Source organism: Mastomys coucha, unplaced genomic scaffold (assembly GCF_008632895.1).
Source record: "Mastomys coucha isolate ucsf_1 unplaced genomic scaffold, UCSF_Mcou_1 pScaffold16, whole genome shotgun sequence".
In the NCBI taxonomy this organism is placed as follows: Eukaryota; Metazoa; Chordata; class Mammalia; order Rodentia; family Muridae; genus Mastomys; species Mastomys coucha.
The window spans coordinates 63,728,412-63,750,026 of record NW_022196898.1 but is presented as its reverse complement, the minus strand read 5'-3'; the positions used below and the strand labels follow the sequence as shown (position 1 = coordinate 63,750,026).

The 21,615-nt window shown below is 40.4% G+C and overlaps 1 protein-coding gene across 1 annotated transcript; it reads left to right on the top strand.

Annotated features, from left to right (window-relative positions):
- Positions 1–1,157: 1,157 nt before the first annotated feature.
- Positions 1,158–20,991, top strand: Vcam1 (vascular cell adhesion molecule 1). The gene is made up of 9 exons (XM_031375256.1): positions 1,158–1,541; positions 2,010–2,285; positions 4,467–4,787; positions 6,054–6,320; positions 9,621–9,896; positions 13,205–13,528; positions 14,721–14,987; positions 16,532–16,798; positions 20,078–20,991. The coding sequence occupies exons 1-9, from the start codon at positions 1,478–1,480 to the stop codon at positions 20,236–20,238; spliced, it is 2,223 nt and encodes a 740-aa protein (XP_031231116.1). The 5' UTR covers positions 1,158–1,477; the 3' UTR covers positions 20,239–20,991.
- The last annotated feature ends 624 nt before the right edge of the window (positions 20,992–21,615 follow it).

The following is a 21,615-nucleotide window of genomic DNA, read 5'->3' as shown; positions in this document are numbered from 1 at the left end:
TTTCTACTTGCCTCTCAGTGGGAGCCACATGTACTCTCAAGAGGAAGTTCAGAAGTCTCTCTTGCCAAGTTGGAGCAGATGGTAACTGCAGGTCTCACTGATATCCTTCGTCAAATGACAAGACACTGTTAATTTTACATGTGCCTAGGTGTCTGGGAACTTAAATTTTTCTTGTGGAATATTTTTTCTCTCGTGTGGCACTTATGAACTACGTTCAGTATTTTGAAAGTTTCTCTTCTGGATTTTAAACATCTACTGCTGCAGGTTTTATAGTCATTATGTATAAAACCATGCATTATATATGTATAAGGAATAGAAACAACTATGAATAAGAACTAGTCCTGGCCATGCAGGGAACTGATAATGCCTTGTGGGAGGTAGACCCGCACGTGTATAATACAAGGAAGTGGCTATTCCGGTTTCTTTCTGATGGGCAAGCATTTTGCAAGGGCATGGGCCATGCGTGTGTAAAACCTACAGAGACAGTTAAAATAGTTAATTGAGTCTTTCAAAGTCATTTCACTGAGAGTAGGAAATAACAAAAAATTGGTCGTCATTTCATCTCCTACAAGAGAAAGCAAATCTATGTACATATTTGATTTGGATTTGTGGCTAAATAATGCAGCCAAAAAAAAAAATCCACTGCAAAAATTGAGTAGACAGACCCCATTCTTTAGTGTTCAAGTCTGCAAAAGACTGTCACCCAGCAGTGGGCCAAAGAGCTGGAGCATTCCCAAACAAAAGGAAAACATAAGTCCCTTAGCTCTGCATCAACATCCCTTCATTTACTACTTCAGAGAATTATTTCAGGGAGTTGAAATTTTTGTCAAAAATTCACTTATAAATAAAAGAGTATTTATTAGAGATAAGAAGTTGTACTGACTCTGTTTCTAAAAGAGTGACTCATGATAATGATTAATAATAACAAATAAAGGATATTTTCCTTTTTGTTGAAAGAAAACAGTTTTTAATTTTTTAAATTGCAAATGCATTTCTTAATGAAGAAAAGTCAGTGTTTATTTACCGAGTGATCTCTGTCTTACACACACGCGCACACACACACACACATACACACACACACACACACACACACACACTGTGGGACGTTTCAATTTGCAATGATCTTTGTCTCGTATCTTTTCAGGAGAGATAGCCCTTTCGGAGCTGAAGGTCAGGAAAAGCCTGAGATTTATGTACTTGGAAGTGTCGTGTTTCCCAGGACTCAGAACGGCTTCAGCTCAGAAAGCAGCTGAAGGGGTTAACGTGGCGACTTGGCTGGCTGTCAGTTAAACTTTTTCCCTGGCTCTGCCCTGGGTTTCCCCTTGAAGGGATTTCCCTCCGCCTCTCCAGCAAGACCCTTTATAAAGAGCAGACTTTCTATTTCACTCACACCAGCCTGACTGGCTTTGGGAGCCGAACACTTTTCCCAGACACTTTCACGTGGGGCACAAAGAAGGCTCTGAAGCAGAAACTTGAAATGCCTGGGAAGATGGTCGCGATCTTTGGAGCCTCACTGGTACTTGGGATACTGTTTGCAGTCTGTAAGTTCCTGACCTGTTTCACACTTCTGCAGCTTCTGGTGTACTACAGAGTTTTCTATAAAAGCCAGTGTTCTCACAGAGCTGCAGATGGATGTTTGTTTGTTTGTTTTTTCCCACTGTCAAATGAATAATTTGGATTATATCGGTAGTAGGTCTATCTCTTTAGTTTCCTGTACTCGACAATGAAATCAAGCTTAGAAAGCGACAAAACAGTTTTGTGCAATGGGCTTCAAAGTCAGAACTGAGCATTCTTCTTCACGGCGATGATTCCAGCACCTTCCCCAACAGCACCTTCAGGGCTTTGAGTCGGTCTTGTGCTATTAGTCTGAGACAGTTTAAAAAGTAGATCATCCAGGCTGTGTTTTGGATCCTGTATTGCTGCGCAAGAGAAAAAGGACACAGCATGAGGCAGACCGTGGTAAACTTGTTTTCTCTCTCTCTCTCTCTCTCTCTCTCTTGCTTTTTCAGCTCAGGCTTTTAAAGTCGAGATCTCCCCTGAACACAGCACGATCGCGCAGATCGGGGACTCCATGGCCCTGACTTGCAGTACCACAGGCTGCGAGTCACCATCGTTCTCCTGGAGAACCCAGATAGACAGCCCACTCAATGGGAAGGTGAGGACAGAGGGGGCCAAGTCCATTCTGACGATGGATCCTGTCAGTTTTGAGAATGAACATTCTTACCTGTGCACAGCAACATGTGGCTCTGGGAAGCTGGAAAGAGGAATCCAAGTGGACATCTACTGTAAGTGAACGAAAGAGCTTTTGTTTTCTCTCGATTCTACTTGAAAAAAAAGTTTTTTTTTTTAACGATATACACTTAATAGAGACTTTTTAAGAGTATCTAGATTCCTAACTAGAAAACACATGTCAATAAAGCCAGAGAAAGAAGACGCTAGTTGAGAACAGGAAACCAGATTTTAACCTCTGTGTCCTTATTTGCCACCAAAAAAAAAAAAAAAAAAAAAAATGGTGCCCATGTAAGAGACTCACACCTTCTTGGCTCCAGTTCTTAGCTGCAATGTGAACATCTGCATGGTTCTATTAGTTGTTTTTTCCTCTAATCTTCCACCTTGGTGTATTTCTACATGTTCACTTCTTATGTATCCAAATGATTGATGAGTTCCTTCTTTCTGGGATTTTCCATTCACTTATTCTTGGGCAACTTGGTGCTTAAGATCTGCCTGCAGACTCGGGAACTCTGTGAGTGTGCACGCCTTCTCCGCAGACGTAATTACTAACATTTCAGTCGTTTGACACAGATAAGTTCGGGAGTTTTTGTTGTTGCTGCCGGAAAGCTTCGCCTTTACATCTCAAAGCATTTTTTTTGTTTAATACGTTACATCTGTCTCAGGCATATGAGCGGGTACCCTCATTACACTCGCCTACCCAAAAATGCATCCTCCTATCATCCTCAAATCCGCAAATACAACTACCAAGGAGAGCTGGGGGAAATGGGCCCTGTAGAAATCATTTGGTGACTGATGGTGTCACTTTCCAAAAAAAGGGGGGGAAGGACTCCCATAAGGCCCTTCTTCATAGGCATCTTGCTTGATTCATCTTTTAATCACCTTGGTTCCTTCCTACTGTGCTCCAGCCCAACTTTGCCGATTAACCTTAATTGAAATTTCTGCAAGCCCCTTGTGTAGCTGGGCTTCCCAAGCAGCTGAGCCTGGACGGCTGCTTTCAATTATGCTGGCTGTGCATGCATAGTTTATGTCTAGGCAGCCTTCTGAGATCCTTGGAAGGTCCTATTATGTAAATACGAGGAAAGAGTAGCGAGTTCTTATATTACCTGTCATTAAACTGTGGATTCTAGGCACATTTCCTGAAGACTGTGACAGACATAAATAATCCGAGGGGAAATTTAAAATACTATGTTTTTAGATAATAAAGCATTTCTAATTCCTTTGCCTTTTGCCCACAAGTACTATACAGTTGGAGACATTAAAAAGAGAAGTGAAGAACTTTCTGGATTCAATTATATTGCCTGTTCTCGCCCACAACCCCCTGCAAGAATGCCTGTTTCTTGTTGCTTTTAACAGTTCAGTTTCCATTCCATATTTGATTGTAATATTCTCTGGAGCTGGGACACCAATGAGCTCCCATCATGACAGATGTAGTAAGAAGGATAAACCTTGTGTATGTGTGTGGAGGTGGGGAGGGCAGGCGTGTGTACCATTGTCCTGCTGGGTTCAGTAAAATGCAGATTAGAACATCGAGAGAGTTAGGCTTTTAGGGGAATAGAACCAGTCTAGGGAGACTGCATAGGAATGTCTTTCTGGTGGATAAGTTCTTGCCAGAGGTCTCATTTTCAGAAGCCAGCCCATTAAGGTCACTCTCCTCATTTCGTAAGCAACCTCACATAGTAACACTTCTTTGTCATACGGTTCTGAGCCCTGGGCTTCTCATCTGGAATGTGGAACTGTATCAGTACTAACAGTAGAGAATGGGGTGTGAGGTGTCACTGGAATCTCAGTGCAGAGTGAGTGACAGAAAGCATGAGCTTTGCTCTCAGCCTCGCCATGGACTGGCTGCGTGACCAGGGCTGGTTCTGCAATCACACTATGTCCAAGCTGCCTTGTCTGGGAAATGTGTTCTCCATCATCCAAGGCCATAGTTAGAAGAGAGCAAATTTCTTTATGTTGCATGTATAGATGAGTTTTAATAAGTAATAGGCTTTTCTTTCTCTTTTCCTTAGCAACACATTCTCTTTAACGGTTACAGAATTAAAATTGAAATGGCCTCTAAAAAGTGCTTCCTGTGTTTGCCACAAACCATGACTAGCTACTTAAACCAATTAGCTTTGCTGAATTAAGCCCGGAATTAACAAAAACATTTGTTAGGACTCCCATTGTGTTAGAACAGTCAGAGGTGTTCTCAACAGAAGCCAAAAGTCTACTTGTGCATTTGTTTGGCTTTGCAGCTTTCCCTAAGGATCCAGAGATTCAATTCAGTGGCCCCCTGGAGGTTGGGAAGCCAGTCGTGGTCAAGTGCGTGGCTCCAGACGTTTACCCGGTTGACAGGCTGGAGATTAATCTGTTCAAGGGTGACCAGCTCCTGGACAGTCAGGCGTTTTTAGAAGAGATGGCAAAGAAGTCTCTGGAAACCAAGAGTTTGGAAGTAACCTTTACTCCCGTCATTGAGGATATTGGGAAAGCTCTTGTTTGCCGAGCTAAATTACTCATTGACCAAACTGATTCTATATCCAAAGAAAGGGAGACTATCAAAGAACTACAAGTCTACAGTAAGTGCTTGCACGGTGATCTCTGGTCTGTGGGAGTTTGGTCTTGGATATGCATTTTGTTATTTATTGTTACAATAAATGTATCAAGTAGATTAACAAGAAATATGTTTTACTGCATTATTTATCCATGCTATGATATTATTAAGAGAACAGGATACCAGATTTTAGGTTTAGAACACCTGAGTGTCATGTCCCCTGCTAGCTGAGAGACTTTAAGATTTAATTCCTCTATTTTCCTGTCAATTAAGGGGGAATCATCATAACACTATTGACTTTAATAAGAGGGAATAGCTCAAGTGATACAATGTTTTATAAAATTTTATAGTGAGCCTTGAAACATTGGTTTCTCAGATTAAACAATGACAAAATGATTTCTTATTCTGTGTGTGTGTGTGTGTGTATGTGTGTGTGTGTGCATGGGCACTTGCGCATGTGTGTACATGAGGATGCTCACATGCAATAAGTGGGAAGGTGTTGGGGTTTGTCTTTCCGCTCCTAGAGCCTGCTGGTAGATGAGAAGCTTTCTTCCTATATTTGACTGTGTCTAATGGAACTCATTGTACTTTGTTAAAACTGAAATGTTGTGTTCCACTCTGAGCCCTGTATTTAAAAGAGTTGGTGTCAAGTACAACCTTATTTATCCAAAGCACAATAAGATAGAAAAGACTTTCAACAACCTTTTGAGAAAACAATCAAGATGGGAGATATTTCTTCTCACAGAATACAGCACATTGAGAGAGGTATAGTTAAGCCATTGAAAGCCTGTTGTGTGATAAAAGATCATCACTCATTTATCTGTAAGAACAGAATGCTAAACTATGACCACCATATTCCAGGAAATTTCAGTTCAATAAAATAATTTTTCAGTAATTAATGATATTCAAAAACCAATTGGTTGGTCCTGGGTTGATTGTCTCCCTCCATAAGTGCTGAAGCTGACCTGGACGGTAAATATTCCTCCACAGGACTTCAGTTGTTAAGTAAGAAGCTGAAACACTGAAGGGCTTTCCCCAATTTCCCTTAATTTTAAGGCCTTCTCTTAATTTCTACCTATCTGTGGCTCCCTGGACCAAAAACTGTAATTTACTAGTTAGAAAATATCCCATCTAATTTCACAATGACTCAGTGATTCTTGACTCCAACTTGGCAGAGCAGTTTTGCCAAATTTGTAGAGGCACGTGAACACAGTCTACAAGAGAATGACATCATCTCCATTGGATGGAGATGCTGCTTCATGATGGCTCTTCCTATGCTCTGCCTTTTCAGCATCTCCCACGAACACAGTGATCTCTGTACATCCCTCCACAAGGCTTCATGAGGGTGGCGCTGTGACTATGACCTGTTCCAGCGAGGGTCTACCAGCTCCTGAGATTTTCTGGGGCAAGAAATTAGGTAATGAAGTTCTCCAGCTCCTCTCAGGAAATGCCACCCTCACCTTAATTGCTATGAGGATGGAAGATTCTGGAATCTATGTGTGTGAAGGAGTTAATCTGATTGGGAGAGACAAAACAGAGGTGGAATTAGTTGTTCAAGGTGAGTAGAATGGGAAGAGGTGCCATTGTTGGGAGTTGAGCAATAGTGACTCAATGCCAATGGTGAAATGCCTTCCGTAAATTTGTATTATCTGGTAGTCATGTGCTTTAGCACACATATAACTTATCTTCCTCATACTTTCTGGGATTCTTTTCTCCAGCACTTCCACACTGGTCCTTTACAAGCTCTTGTCATTTTTGCTGTTGTCTCATTTCATGGCTTGGTCTCCCTCTCCTGTTCTGTGGACACTGGCATTTTCATGTGACTTCACCTGCCCTTCTCACTCCATATACTCACAAATTGCACTGCCACATACGTATTATGACTGAATATACGCTCCCATTTGAAATTACTTAATCTTGCCCACTCTGCTTCAAGATGATTCCCTATGATCTAACTTCCTTTCAAACTAACCCTCTTGTCATTACTTAAGTATATAATTTTTCACTTGGGATTTTGCAAGATTTTCTTAAACAAAAACATTCCCCAAACATCAGCCATACTTTTTGGCATTTTATTTAATCTATCTACAGCCTCCAAGAAATAGCTAAGGGGCATTTTCTATCCATTTTACAGATGGGAGAATGAAGTCTCATATTACTAATGGCCATCAATTGACTGTACACCTAATGTTTGTCAAGAGTTTCTACTTCATATGTTATCTCTGTCTTTACCATGCTCTGTGAGGTAGCTGAAAAACTCAGGTGCAATATAATTCATCATTTGCATAGGGTCACGTGGTTCTTTATTTCATTAATATGCTGTTCTTAATTTAAAATCCTATAGTTTTTCAATTATAGTTAATTTTCTCTATTTTTAAAAATTAATTTAAAATAGTTGACCAATCAAAACTGCATGCATATATTGGGTATGGTGTGATATTTTGGTATATTTATACAATGTGGAATGAGTAGATCAAAGTATATCCTCCAGTAAGAGCACAAACAAAGTATATATTTGAAATTATCCATTAAACTACGAGGTTCTTAAACTCAGGAACTCAGGCGCTCATTGTGTTTGTGTTTGTGCCTTTGCACGGATTAATGGCTGGCAAGTATATACCTGACACATACTAAGTGTTTAGTAAATATTTGCTGAATAAAAACATGAACTGTAAATATGGAGAATACATTATTTTCTAACCTATGGAAACATGGATTTTAAGTTTAGATGATTAAGAAAGTGGAATTCAAACACCATCAGTTACTTAATTCAGGTGGGTGACTGCTGTTCTCAATGATCAGAGAAGATACTATAAAGTTAAAATGTAGAAGGCTTACTGTCTATCCTGGGATAGTTGCATCCTGAAATGATTGGCCCTGTTTCAAATGGGCAAAACCCTGCGATCTGGGCATGGGAAGGGGAGTATCATGAGAGCTATCAATCTTACATGCTGAAGTTAGAGGGGCCTTTCAGCTACTTTCAAGGGCTTCTCTCCAGTAGCTTCAAGCATACACAGTGGTACATGTCAGGCTCGTTGCCGGCAGGAAGTGAATCTCCTGCTAAGTTCCCTGTTCTCACAGTAGCATAGGCGGAACTTGGACAGCTTGGCCACTGTTTTGAATAATATTCTTGAAAATATAATAGCATACTAACGTATTTGGGGATAATTTGAGGACATTATCTTTGGAAAAATGCTATAACACCACAATTACACAAACTAAAAGCAACTTTTCCTGGTACAAAAATGAACCATGCAAAGTGGAGAATTGTGTGCTGAGATTTCTGCCTGTCTCCAGCTTGCTAGAACACTTTAATGAATTTTCTTTGAGAAGTCATTTGTCACTTGCAGAGTTGCCCAGCCACTCCCAGGATTTTCAGAGGAACATCAAAATTTAGAATTCTTTCTCTCAAAATATGTCATTTCATCCAAGTCTGAGTGTCTGGATGCTAGGGGATACTTTGGACACTTGAATGTTTGCCCGGATCACTCAGCTTTCTACTCTGAATGGCTATAAAGTGTTTTGATAATGCACCAGACATATTTGATGTCACCTTAATGTCATCTTTATTTGGTTTACAGTGTGATTCTGCATGATCATCAAAGATACTACTTCATATTGAAACTCCAATATATAGATATATGTGATTGGTTCTTTTTTCCCATTAATTAATTTATTTTTTTTACTTTCCATCCCAATCATACTCCACTCTTCTCTGTCCTCCCTCACATAGCTCCTCCCTTCATCTCCTTTCCCTTCTCTTCTGATAAGTAGGAGAGACCCCCAGGTAACAACCCACACTGGCACATCAAGTCACTGTAGGACTGGGCACATCCTCTCCCTCTGAGGCCAGACAAGTCACCCCAGTCAGGGGAATAAGTTCCACAGGCAGGCAACAGAGTCAGGGCCAGCCCCTGCTCCAGTTGTTGGGGGACCTGAATGAAGGCCAAGCTGTACATCTGCTACATATGTGGCAGGGGGAGCTAGGTCCAGCCTATGTATGTTCTTTGGTTGATGGTTTTGCATGGTATGTAATCACTTATAAGTTAAAGTACAGGATACACATACTACAATCCATAGGCCCAATGAAGCTAAATAACAAGGAGGGTCCATGGGAGGATGTGTGAATATAAATGGTTCTTTAAGTATAGCCCATGTAATTAGAGGACATTTTGGTGCAGTTTCCCCTGTAACTCTTTTAGATTTCATTTTACCTTTACATGAGGATGGCTTGATTTAGTTGTCTAGAGACAGAAAAGCTAGGATCTCAAGTCAGACCCATCTCACATCAAGTTTCAATTATTCCACTTGCAAATTTAGTTTAAGCCATTTAGCATTTCTGAGCCTAAATGTCTTAAAGGAGAGCTAGGATGAGGAGATGGAGGAAGAGAAGGGGGAAACACAGGAGCACAGGAATGGGAAAGTAAAAAAGAAACAGTAGTCCCAGCTAACAAATTGTTCTGGGAATTAAGTGAGATAATGCATGCATATGAGACTGAATTTCGGTATTTGACGCACAGAAACCACCAGATGATTTGAGGTCTTGCATCATCTCAGTGACTTGATGGACTGCATAGAGCAGAGGGTGGGTTCTCTCCCTGAAAAGATGCCAACCACATTCTTTACAAATTGTTATCTACACTCGTTCTGATAGCCTGACTCACCAGAATAACATGGGCTTACTCTTAAAAGGTGTGCTTTTATTCCTAATGGCTCCAAGGAGCCATTTATTCCTGGCATAGGTAGTAGCAGAATAGAGATCCAGAAAGATAAACATTGAATATGGGAATAGGATGCAATAAGAAAAGAATCTTAGCTGTTATTCATCTGATTGTTTTCTCGTTTTCTTCTCCTCCAGAGAAACCGTTTACTGTTGACATTTCCCCCCGATCTCCAGTGGTTGCACAGATTGGGGATTCAGTTGTTCTGACATGTGTTGCTGTTGGCTGTGACTCCCCGTCTTTTTCTTGGAGGACCCAGACAGACAGTGCCCTCAGTGGGGAGGTGAAAACAGAGGGGGCCAAATCCACACTGACGCTGAGCTCTGTGAGTTTTGAGGATGAAGAGTTTTACCTGTGTGCTGTGACCTGTCTGCAAAGGACACTGGAAAAGAGAACCAGGGTGGAGCTTTACTGTAAGTGCTTTTCGAAATTGCTGACTCTGATTATTTTCCTTTTCTCTAGCTTTTTTTTTTTTTTTTAAAGAAAAAGAATGTGACTCTGTAATGTTATCCATTTATGTAGAGAGAGATTTGGCATTGTAAATCATCCCTAGATCTCTGAACATGATTTGATGCAATACAGTTGGCCTAGCTCTTCAGGACATATGACATACGTTTAGGGCATGCTTACAGTGCGTGACTGGTCCTGCTCTCCACTTCATGCACTTGACCTTACCCCGTTCTCTGCCTCTCTCCCCTTCCACTCGCACATTGGGTACATGGAGGTGGCAGGTGAGAGAGTCCGGGGAGCTGTGCCCATTCAGATAATTCCTAGGTAAGGGGTGACTACCTCGCCTATTCAAATTGTGAGTAAGGTCCAAGTCTGCCTTTTTATTTTACTTCATTTTGTTTTGAGATGGTACAGATGGAGCCAAGGGCTTTGCGCATGCGTGGCAAGTGCTCCGCGCTAGAGCTATATCATCGGCCTGTCAGCCTGACTGAGTTTTTTGGTTTTTGGGTTTCTTTCTTTCTTTTTTTTTTTATTACCACTTAAAAATCTTCATTTCTCCTTCATTTTTGGAAGATAGTTTTACTGTGTACAGTATTTATTATTTTTAATAGAATGGAAAATAGCGGGCCACTGTACTCTCTTCCTATTCACCTGTGACTGTGTCTTACCCCTCCTCCTCCTACCCACTGTCCCTTCTCTTCCCAAATACTCACGCTTCTTTTTATTGTATTTATATAATACTATATGTATATATATATATTACTATATAATAGTCCATATTTAACATAGTCTATAATAAGTATATTATTTTTAATTAAATCTACTATTAGATATTATTATGATTTTTTTGTAAAAGAAGAAAGAATGGAGGGCTGTGGGATTGGGAGGAAGGTAGCAGGGGGAAGAGAAAAATGGGAAAAGAAGCCGAGTGTTTTAAGGCAGATTTGAGGAGCTGATTTTCAGGATTCGGGGGGTGGGAGACAATAAGAAACAGCAAAGTGCCAGAAACACACAGGAAAAGACAGCTTTGACTTCGTCTGAGTGTGGGACAGTCCATATGCAGAGCTGAGGCAGAAACAAGCGCCAACAGCAGCTTTTCAGGTGATTTACCCAGTGAACAAGTGGTACTTGTTTTCTTGTCCTCTATGTTTTTATCACCTTAATAGAAATCTCTTCCAATCCCCAGCCTCTATGAATTGCTGGAATCCCCCAGTCCACCCTGAGTGAGGAAAGAACTTCACAGTGACCACGTGACTGACCACGTGACTGTGAAATGATTTTATGGAGAGGGTGGTGCGGCCCCATTTTATTCACCCAATTCCAGAGAACATATTGTAAAGCTTTTCTACCTAAAGCCCTGCCCAAACTTGTGTTAGCCTTCAGGATTTTGTCCAGAATAAGACTGTGCCTGTTAAGAGATTTAAATCTCTCAAAAAGAGTGTAAACTTCATGATCTATCATGTTACCCAGACTCCAGGATCTGCTGGTGTAGGCACATTCCCAACAGCATGACAGCTTATTACAATGTGGTTATGGTGCAAAATCCACCTCTTTAACAGTTTTACTTAAGGAAAGAATGAAAAAAAATGTTTAGTTTTGGTTTTTGAGGTTCTGCTTTGTTTTGTATAACTTTTACCTTGATTTTAATGCCATTTTTGCTTATGTACATAGAATGTATTATTTATGTTATATAGATAGATAAGAGAATAAGAACTCAGATTTTAAATAACACAGTTGAATAGTTCCTTTACACTTTCTTATTGGTGGTTAAAGTTAGCATACAAAGAAGTGCCTTGATTGTAGCACCATCAGATATCCATGTCATTATGCTTTCTTCTCATCTGTACCCATGTCCCATGGCCATGTTGTGCCTGTCTTCTCTCTACCTGCTTCCCTCCCTGCCTCCCCCCCCCCAGACAGCTTCATCTTCTTCTTTCCTATTGAACATGTTCTATTACCCTTTCTATTTCCCACATTCCTTAAGTTGTCATCTCCTCTTGTGGTCTTCTTTTTGTTCTAAGCCTTGTAAGCACATACATATCAATGTATACATGTATGTAATTTAGATGTTAAACTCAGGTTCCACACATGTGAGAAAACATACAGTATTAAGTCATTTTCTTTCTTTCTTTCTTTTTTGAGATAAGTTTTACCTGTGTAGCCCCTGGCTGTCCTGGAACTCAGTCTGTAGTCCAGGCTGGCCTTGAATTCAGAGATCCACTCACCTCTGCCTCCTGAGTGCTGAGATCAAAGGTGTGTGCACCACCATGCCTGGCTGTGAGTTCATTTGTTAATTACAGGATTTACTTTATCATGAGGCAGGGGTATGCAGAGCCCTGTGAGGCCTTCCTAGTCTTCATAGATACTTCCAGGTCAGCTAGGTCTAAAATGTGAGCCTCTGTCTTTAAAAAAGAAAAAAATGTGAAAAGTATTTAAAACTTCTTGCCTAAGTTTAGTCATAAAACAAACCTTACAGATTTTGAAAACTGAACTAATTTAAGAACTTCACTGAGGCTCATGTGATATTGAACAAACTGTATAGCCAAGACTCATAGATTAGAGGACAGAGTTTGACTAAGTCTGATCTATTATAATAAGTCTTGTTTGCCCCTGTAAGTTTCTTTTTCTAGCTATGGAACAAGTTACATAATAACCATTTTTTTTTTTAAAAAAAATCAGGCTGCTCAGAAAGAGATAATGAAGGCTGAGGGGGATTAGTTTATATTTAGTAGCCAATATATTTATGTTAAATGCATAAAATATTTAGATTATATGCTTAATTAATAAGACAGCCAAAACCATTGTGCCCTTAGAAAAGAATAGGCAAGATGGCATTGTTAGAAGAGAAAACTAGGACGGGCAGTGGTGGCGAATGCCTTTAATCCCAGCACTTGGGAGGCAGAGGCAGGCAGATTTCTGAGTTCGAGGCCAGCCTGGTCTACAGAGTGAGTTCCAGAGTTCCAGGACAGCCAGGGCTACACAGAGAAACCCTGTCTCAAAAAACCAAAAAAAGAAAAAAAAAAGAAGAGAAAACTAAGGAGTACAAGCATTTATTTCTCCTTGACTTAAAGTGCATAGTATTTTGTTTCTATTATTTATGATTAATATTACAACTGTATAGTTGTACTTAATGATGTTATTTATGATTTGAGGCCATACTATTCCCAGCTCATCAAAAGCTGTCACTTTGAAACCTTTGCATTTAATAGAATCTGGCTCAATATTCCCTTGACTATTGCATATCAATATTATTTTTGCTTGATATCTGCAGCATTCCACGAAGACCCAGAAATTGAAATGAGTGGACCACTTATACATGGGAAACCTGTCACTGTCAACTGCACGGTCCCTAATGTGTACCCCTTTGACCTTCTGGAGATTGAATTACTGAAGGGGGAGACTATACTGAAGCATTTTAGATATTTTGGGTGGGAAATGGGCATAAAGTCCCTAGAGGCCAAAAGTTTGGAGACGACCTTCATCCCCACCACTGAAGACACTGGGAAAGCTCTTGTTTGCCTTGCTAAGTTACACAGTGCCGAAATGAACTCTGAACCTAAACAGAGGCAGAGTATGCAACTTCTTTATGTCAATGGTAAGTGCACACATGGGGCAGGTAGAGTTGAATATGGATTTCTTTACTATGTTCAATAGCTAATAGTTAACATAAGGTTAACAGTCAAAACCTCTGTGAAGAAAACAGGAAAAATAAACAAATCAAGATAATAGTAATTACAATAAACCATTCTCCATCATTTAAACCGAACTATTTATATGTGTTTATAAACTGTTATTTATGTTTATAATAAACTGTTATTTATTATTCATTTACTCTATGCGTTGACATTTAGGAATGGGGCAGCCAGGTAGCTACTCATCCTCAGGACAATTCAAGCATCTTCAGGCAGGCCAGCAGCTGGCTTGTCATAGACATGTCACTTAACACACCTGAGCCTTATGTACATGGTCCCACTTGTCATTTCTTCATGGAATGTCATACTCAAGGAAGGTAGCTTAGATTTACTTGCCAGAACACAGCTGAGAAAGGTGGGGATGAACATAGTTTCATAAAGGTCTATGTCAGGAGCATCCCTGCACCCCATGACATGTCATCTAGATACTATTGATCAAATGATCAACCCAGGTTCAAGGGGCAGTAAACGGATTTTTCTTATTCACAGGGGATATTCTAATGCGTCATGCTTAGGCAATGCATTCTCTCTCTCTCTCTCTCTCTCTCTCTCTCTCTCTCTCTCTGTGTGTGTGTGTGTGTGTGTGTGTCTGTCTCTCTCTGTCTCTCTGTCTCTCTCTGTCTCTCTGTCTCTGTCTCTCTCTCTGTCTCTGTCTCTCTCTCTCTGTCTCTCTCTGTCTCTCTCTCTCTCTCTCTGTCTCTCTTTCTGTCTCGTGTGTTTGTATACTTCCAATGCTCTTCTCTTCCCTCCCTTAGAAAAAGACTCAATTCTGTCTTATCCTGTCCCTTCTCCATGGGTCACGCAGAGACTTCAGATCCATCACTTCACCCAAACACTGCACTATACTCGATTCTCTGTGCTTTGACATTAAGAGAGTTCTACACTACTTTCTGCCATTTGAAAATGTCCACATTTCATCTGTATTCTAACTCCCCTTGTGTCTCCTCCACAGAGACATCCTGGGCTGGTTATCACAGTTTATAAACTATGCTAATTAACCCAGAGTCCTTTGCTTGGTTTTACAACATTGTCTAGACTCTTTAGGGTTCAGAGCATAAGAGGTTCAAGCTAACTGGGTTATTTTTTTCTTTTCAGTTGCCCCCAAGGAAACCACCATCTGGGTCAGCCCCTCTCCTGTCCTAGAGGAGGGCAGCCCTGTGAACTTGACCTGTTCAAGTGATGGTTTTCCAGCTCCCCAAATCTTGTGGAGCAGACAGCTAAATAATGGGGAACTGCAGCCTCTTTCTGAAAATACTACACTCACCTTCGTGTCTACAAAAATGGAAGACTCTGGCATTTATGTGTGTGAAGGGATTAACCAGGCTGGAATTAGCAGAAAATCAGTTGAACTGATTATCCAAGGTGAGTAGAATATGACTTAAAGTTATTTAATGACTAGTACATTTCCTATTGAGTTACTGATGGTGAACAAGATCCTCTTTGAAAAGAAAACCTTTGGGGTCCAGAGAGATGGCCTAGCCATAAGGAGTGCCTACAGCTCTTACAGATGACTTCTGTTCTCTTTGCAGCCCTCACATCAGGAAGCTCACAATTGCCCATAACCTCGCCTCCGGGGGTCTTTGCTTCCTTGAGCACTACACCCCATGCATGTACTCCACACAGACACATACAAATAAACTTAACTTAAAAATAAAAATAAGCCTCAAAGAGAAAGAAAAGAAAAATCTTTATTTCAAAATCGCATTTATGTGAAAAATACAAAAAAAAATTAAAAATAATTAATTAATTATAAAAGCAGTTCCACACCGCTCCTGAAATGGATTTTCATTTCAGACCAAATCACTTGCCCTAAAATCCTATTCACATCGAATGAAATGCTCTCTCCAGAAAGTAAGCTGCAAGCTCAGGGACACTTAGGAATCAGGGTTTTGGTGAAGAAACAAGGGTAGGAAATTATTTAGAATGAAAACAATCATATTGGGCTGAACAGGACTCTGAGATAAAGACCCAAGATTGAAAACGCAACAGTTTCTGCTTGGCACACAAACACTGTAGGGGTTCGTGGGGGAAATTATGAAGCAATCAACTTGCATTGGCCCCACGCCTTTTCTCTGGGAGGCACCAGGGTTGCACTCTTTTGCATCTCTTGTGATTATTCCCGTTAAGGCCTATACTGGTCTTTATTGTTATTGCTGTCTTACTTCACTGAGGTCTGTAATTCAAAAGAAGAACCAGGGAAGGGTACCACGTAATCTCAAGGAAAACCTTTAGGAGACTCTCAGGTCAGTCTGGGTGACACAGTGTAACCATCTGAAAGAAAAGGAAAGCCAAGTGTGGATGTCACAGCCCTGTGGCCTTGGGGGAGGGACGTCAGTGTGACAAGGTCTGAAGCAAGTGTTTTTAAATCAGACTTAGGGTGCTTCCCTCTAAGGCTTTTACATTTACAGAAATGTTCTATCTCTCAGGAGAGATCAGCCAGATCTTGAAACTTGATAATCAGTAACTATGCTTTTAAAGACAGTAAATAATAATGATGATGATGATGATGATAATAATAATAATAATCACTATACATCTTAATTTCCTGGTCAGGGAGGACCTAGCTCACAAGGCTTTTATATTTCAAGAAAAATTTGGTGAACAGTGTGATTTCTTTTTTAAAGTAAAGTTTTTTTTTTCAGTATTTGAATTCTACAGCTACTTATTAAATACCTAATTTTTGTCTTTGGCTGGGTAAAGAATCATATTAAGGATAAAAAAGAAGCCTGAGATCCGTCTTCTCTTGCTTGCAGTGTGATCACTGAGAATTGGTCAAATGCCTAGCTTCTTTTTTCAGCTCATGCAGAAAGCATTGCAAACAGCTCAGCAGTGACTGCCAATGTTCTCAGTCAGGATGAGAGTGCTGTACCCCTCCCCCACCCACTAACTGCCCATTCTCTCGTCAGTCTCTCAGAAAGACATCCAGCTTACAGTCTTTCCATCTAAGAGCGTCCAAGAAGGAGACACCGTCATTATCTCCTGCACTTGTGGAAATGTGCCCGAAACATGGATAATCCTGAAGAAGAAAGCCAAGACGGGAGACATGGTGTTAAAGTCTGTGGATGGCTCATACACCATCCTCAAGGCACAGCTGCAGGATGCTGGCGTATACGAGTGTGAATCTAAAACGGAAGTTGGCTCACAATTAAGAAGTTTAACACTTGATGTGAAAGGTTAGCTTTCTGTGTTTGCCATTTTTTTTAAAATTTATTTCTAAAATTATTCCAAGTTTCCAAGGAGAGTAACAAGCTTCCACTGTTAGGTGGAGTTGGTAAAATGAGCCTGAATTCTGGGCTGACCGCTTGTTTCTTAATGCTTCTTGAAATAATCAGACACAGCTGTTCTATCCTATAGCATTTAGCCAGGAAGTGGACATTAATCATCGGCAATGTGGAATTCCCATTTGTTATTTTTTTTCCAAAGTCGCCAATTCATCATTGGTCTCTGAGGTCTTAGATTTGCTAAGAGTTTAACAATATACTTTACAATGTCTCCCCTGGGGAAAAGGGAAACTCAGGAGTTGGGGCTGGCACAGCAGAAAAACAGTCCTCCTCGGGCCTTGCTCCCCACTGGGGAGAAGCTCTGCTTTCAGAGTACAGAATAACTGCATATTTTCTGCATGGCTCTTTTGTGACGATGCTAATTGGGGATAGTGGCCTGGGTCCTAAGCAGGATCTCTAGATTTCACAAGAGCTTCCTTTGAAATCCATGCCCCAGTTGTCCAACTTTAACCTGGTGAAGAGGAAGGGAGGGGCAATTGGCCCCACCAGATTCATATTGGCACTCCTTACTTTCCTGTTCTCTCTTGTGAGTGCCTGCTAATTTTATTGATGCTAGCCTTGACTAACGAGCCCTGGACCCTTTGTATGCTAAGATCCAGCCTGGTAGAGTGAGCAACATTGCTAATGAATGGCAACTCTGAAGAGGTCTGGCATTGACCATGAGAGTTAGCTAATCACATGCCAGTGTAGAGAAAATCTGAATGTGAGTGAGAAAATACACATTTCACTAATCACATTCCTCAAGATTACAAACCTTAGCATACATTTTTTCCCCGTCTTCATAGCGCCTCTTCAAGTTACAGCAATATTCATACATCTACTTAGAAAGGTTAAAGGAAGGGAAAATATCATAATTACATGTCAAACTTCTAGTTACCCACGTGTGGTGATTGTTCTGAAAACAGGTGATCTTAGCCGGGCGGTGGTGGCTCACGCCTTTAATCCCAGCACTTGGGAGGCAGAGGCGGGCGGATTTCTGAGTTCGAGGCCAGCCTAGTCTACAGAGTGAGTTCCAGGACAGCCAGGGGAAAAAAAAAAAAAAGAAAAGAAAACAGGTGATCTTGGCCAAGGAAGTTACCATGCATTCAAAGAGCGGGCCAGGATCTTCCATAGGTCACTGGATATGACACAGTGCATGTAGCTGTGGCCTCCAGTGAGAGGGACCGAGATCTCAATTATGCATAGGCTGAAATATGTCTTCCTCTGGCTAGCTCTAATTTAGCCTAGCCCCAGGAAATCGCACTTCCAAGATTTTTGTCATCCTGGGTGCATGGCTGTTTCTCCTCAAGAGCATGAAAACTGCTTTTTCCCACATTGTCTTTTCTAATTGCTTAATTAATGTCTTACATATTTGCCACTTTTAATTTATCTTCTAAATGAACAAGAAAAGCATATTAGTGACCCAACCAGACATTCATGCTCCCAATATGAAGATGATTTCAAATAATTGTATATGAATAAAGACCCAAAGTTGACCCCACACATACACTGGACAGTTTAAACTAGTTTTCCTTTGTATTTACAGCTGAATGTTTATATTTATTGTCTTGTTTGGTTTTGGCTTAAATGTGTCCCATTGATACACATGATCAGGAATCTTTAAAAACTTTCAAAGTTTATATAATTAGTAGGAAAAAATGTGTTAGAATATTGCCCTAGCAAGTGGATCAATTTTGAGTTTTCAACAGATGTCTGAGGAATAAACCGAAGGGCAAAGATAATAATTAAGTTGAAAAGAAAACAATAATAGAAATACTTCTTCCTAATTTGTCATCAATAAGTGGTGCATAACCACAATTATGATAAGTATCCCATTAAAATTTTACCCTCCGATCAATTCTATCAAAGGAAAGCGGAGAAGTGAAGTCATTATCATGATGCGTAAGGTGAAGCATCGTTTTTATCCTTCAGTTATTTGAAACAACTCACTCATGTGAGTCTTTTCTACTTGAATGACTTTCTGCAGTTTTGAAAGCTCTGGAAGGAATTGTAATGGTGCACCAGATCAGATCACTAACCCTGCCAGGACTCAGACAGCATACCCTTCCACTTAGTAAAATGTAACTGTGAGGCCACGCTGTGAGGTGCAAAAGAAAACAAAAACAAAAACAAAACAAAGAAAAACCACAAGCAAGTCCGGGGAGAATGCTGTGCTCTCTGGAGATGTTTTTATGAAGCTTGGATGTTACTCATGGTGTTGCTGTTGTCACGTGTTCTCTTAAAAGATTTTAAAGTGTTTATATTTTGCCATTTTCAGTACAACATTTATGACTATGTGGCAAAATGATAAGTCTTAGGAAGAAAAAAACTTTATTAGTACTCAAGTAATATTGTGGGACTACCAGGAGTGCCAAGAAGTGTGTGAAGTACTTGCTAGTTGTGAAGCACCTCATGTAAACATAGCTGTCATGATAGAGTTTGCAGTCAGGAGAGAAAACTAAATTTAACAAATAATTACATAGTCAAATATTGAATTACAAGCTGTTGGAGGGATATGAAATTGTGGTGGTTTGTTTTTGAGGGAATGGTGGAGTATCAATTTAGATCAAGGGAGATGTAGGTCAGAGAATACACTCTGTCAGTAACTAAGACATTTACTTAAGTGAAATACCCAAAGACCACCAGTAAATCAAAAGAGGTTGTCAATACTGGAGGGAAATAATCACATAAAGATGCTTTTTGCTTCGGACACACAGAATATAGCATATAAGTACATGCCAACCAACCATCAACAAGAATGCTCTACCTTTTTACCTTAATGGCCACACCGAGTGTTACATAGACTGTCTCATAGAACGTGTTAGGCATTTCTGTTCAGGACTATCAGTGTCGCAGAGTTTTTTCTGATTCCTACTCTTATGAAACAGATCACTAAAATGTGGGTCTCTCTCCCCCCCCCTTCCATTTTACACCCAAAGCAATCTTTTAGACTCCAACTTTGTAGAGTCTAAAACTGTCGTCTTCGTACCCATCACGAGCATCGCAACCGCGAGCTGCTTATTTGGATATTTCGGAGAAAAATGCATTCTATGAGTCTCGATGGTCCTCAGCACAGCTTTTATCACTTCTTCTTTGAAGAACTAGTTGTACTGTTACCATAAAACACACACTGTGGTTAAATTATTTCCCTTTGTACTAGACATTAATTGCATCCATTTGGTTATTTTCCAGGAAGAGAAAATGACAAGGGCTCTTTTTCCCCTGAACTTCTTGCACTCTACTGTGCATCCTCCTTGGTAATACCTGCCATCGGGATGATCATTTACTTTGCGAGAAAAGCCAACATGAAAGGATCGTACAGTCTGGTGGAGGCACAGAAATCAAAAGTGTAGCTGACGTCGGAAATGCTTGAGAAGAGACCTTATTTATAAAACCCAGATCCTTGATACTGCTTACTGCAGCCCCACCCCTCCTCCACAAGCCAAGCTGTGCCTTCAGACATCCCAGAACCCTTCTCAGTAAAGGGGGAAAAGAAGTGGCTGCTTGGTCCCTTGCTGAATGCAAGAAGCCAACCAGGAATGCTCTGCTTGACAAGTCCCCATCATTGAAGTGACTGGAACTGTCCCGTGATGTGTATATAAGTAGCATAATCTGTATATATGTAAAATAAAATTACGTCGTCGCAAGGTTGTTTAGAGTAGCAGCACTCCATCCGCAGGTCAGAACGTAATCAAAAAGTGTTGCTTGGAGTGACCGTTGTAACTTAATGCTTCTTAGGAGAGTTTATTATTAATGATAATGTTGACTAGGCAGCTAACCAGTGTCACCTTTTTATGTTTTATTTTCTTCAACCTAATTTTATTCCTATGAATTTTATTGACAATGATTTCCTGTTTTTTTAAAAGAAGCCAGGGTTTTATATTTTTATAGGCAAATGGTAAAGAGGTCACTGGGTTGACTTTCAGGTACTACTTTCCTAATTCGTGGTATAATGGTTGAGCAGTTTTGTCTGCATGGTACTGTACGGTACGGGGATGTGTTTCTTCATCGGGATCTTGTGTAATGACTAACATAGTTTAAATGCGACTTCATTCGACTCATCTTTTATAAATACTTTAGTAAAAGAATAGTTTCTGAACATGGAAGAGTTGTGTTTTATTTGTTGTAAATTGTCTCCTTTAATTATTGTCATGTTCTGATATTGTCAGTTATAAAAGTAAAAACTTCAAACTCCTAACATAATACAGATACTCAAAGCATGGTGTTCAGACTACGTTCATCAAAATCTCCATGAGAATATGATAAAATAAGCAGATTTATTCATATCCTCTTAACTTAATGAGTTAAGAGCTGTAGTTTGTCGTAGACGGGAGCCTAGCATGATCATCCTCAGAGAGGCTTCATCCAGCAACTGATGGAAACAGATGCAGAGACTCACAGCCAACATCAGGCAGAGCTGGGGAACCTTGCAGAAGAGGGGGAGGAAGATTGAAGGTGCCAGAGAGGTCAAGGGCACCACAAGAAAACACACAGAATCAACTAACCTAGGCTCGTGGGGACTCAGAGACGAAACCAACCATCAGGGAGCCTGTTGTGGTAAATTTTAAACCCAATTTACTAAATCAGTCAATTCACAACTCAATTAATTGGTATACATGCTACTCGCTTAGATTGGGCAGATCTACCACTACACTACCCTATTGCCATCTATAGATACCATATGACTTGTGATTTCTCCAAGCCACATGCTTCAGCTCCATCTTCCTTCC

What these genes read in the sequence shown, in the direction of transcription:
- Vcam1 (XM_031375256.1), top strand. Translation starts at nt 1,478, where the DNA reads ATGCCTGGGAAGATGGTCGCGATCTTTGGAGCCTCACTGGTACTTGGG. An exon ending in AATCCAAGTGGACATCTACT is followed by an intron (nt 2,286 to 4,466) that starts GTAAGTGAACGA and finishes TTGGCTTTGCAG; the next exon opens with CTTTCCCTAAGGATCCAGAG. An exon ending in AACCAGGGTGGAGCTTTACT is followed by an intron (nt 9,897 to 13,204) that starts GTAAGTGCTTTT and finishes TGATATCTGCAG; the next exon opens with CATTCCACGAAGACCCAGAA.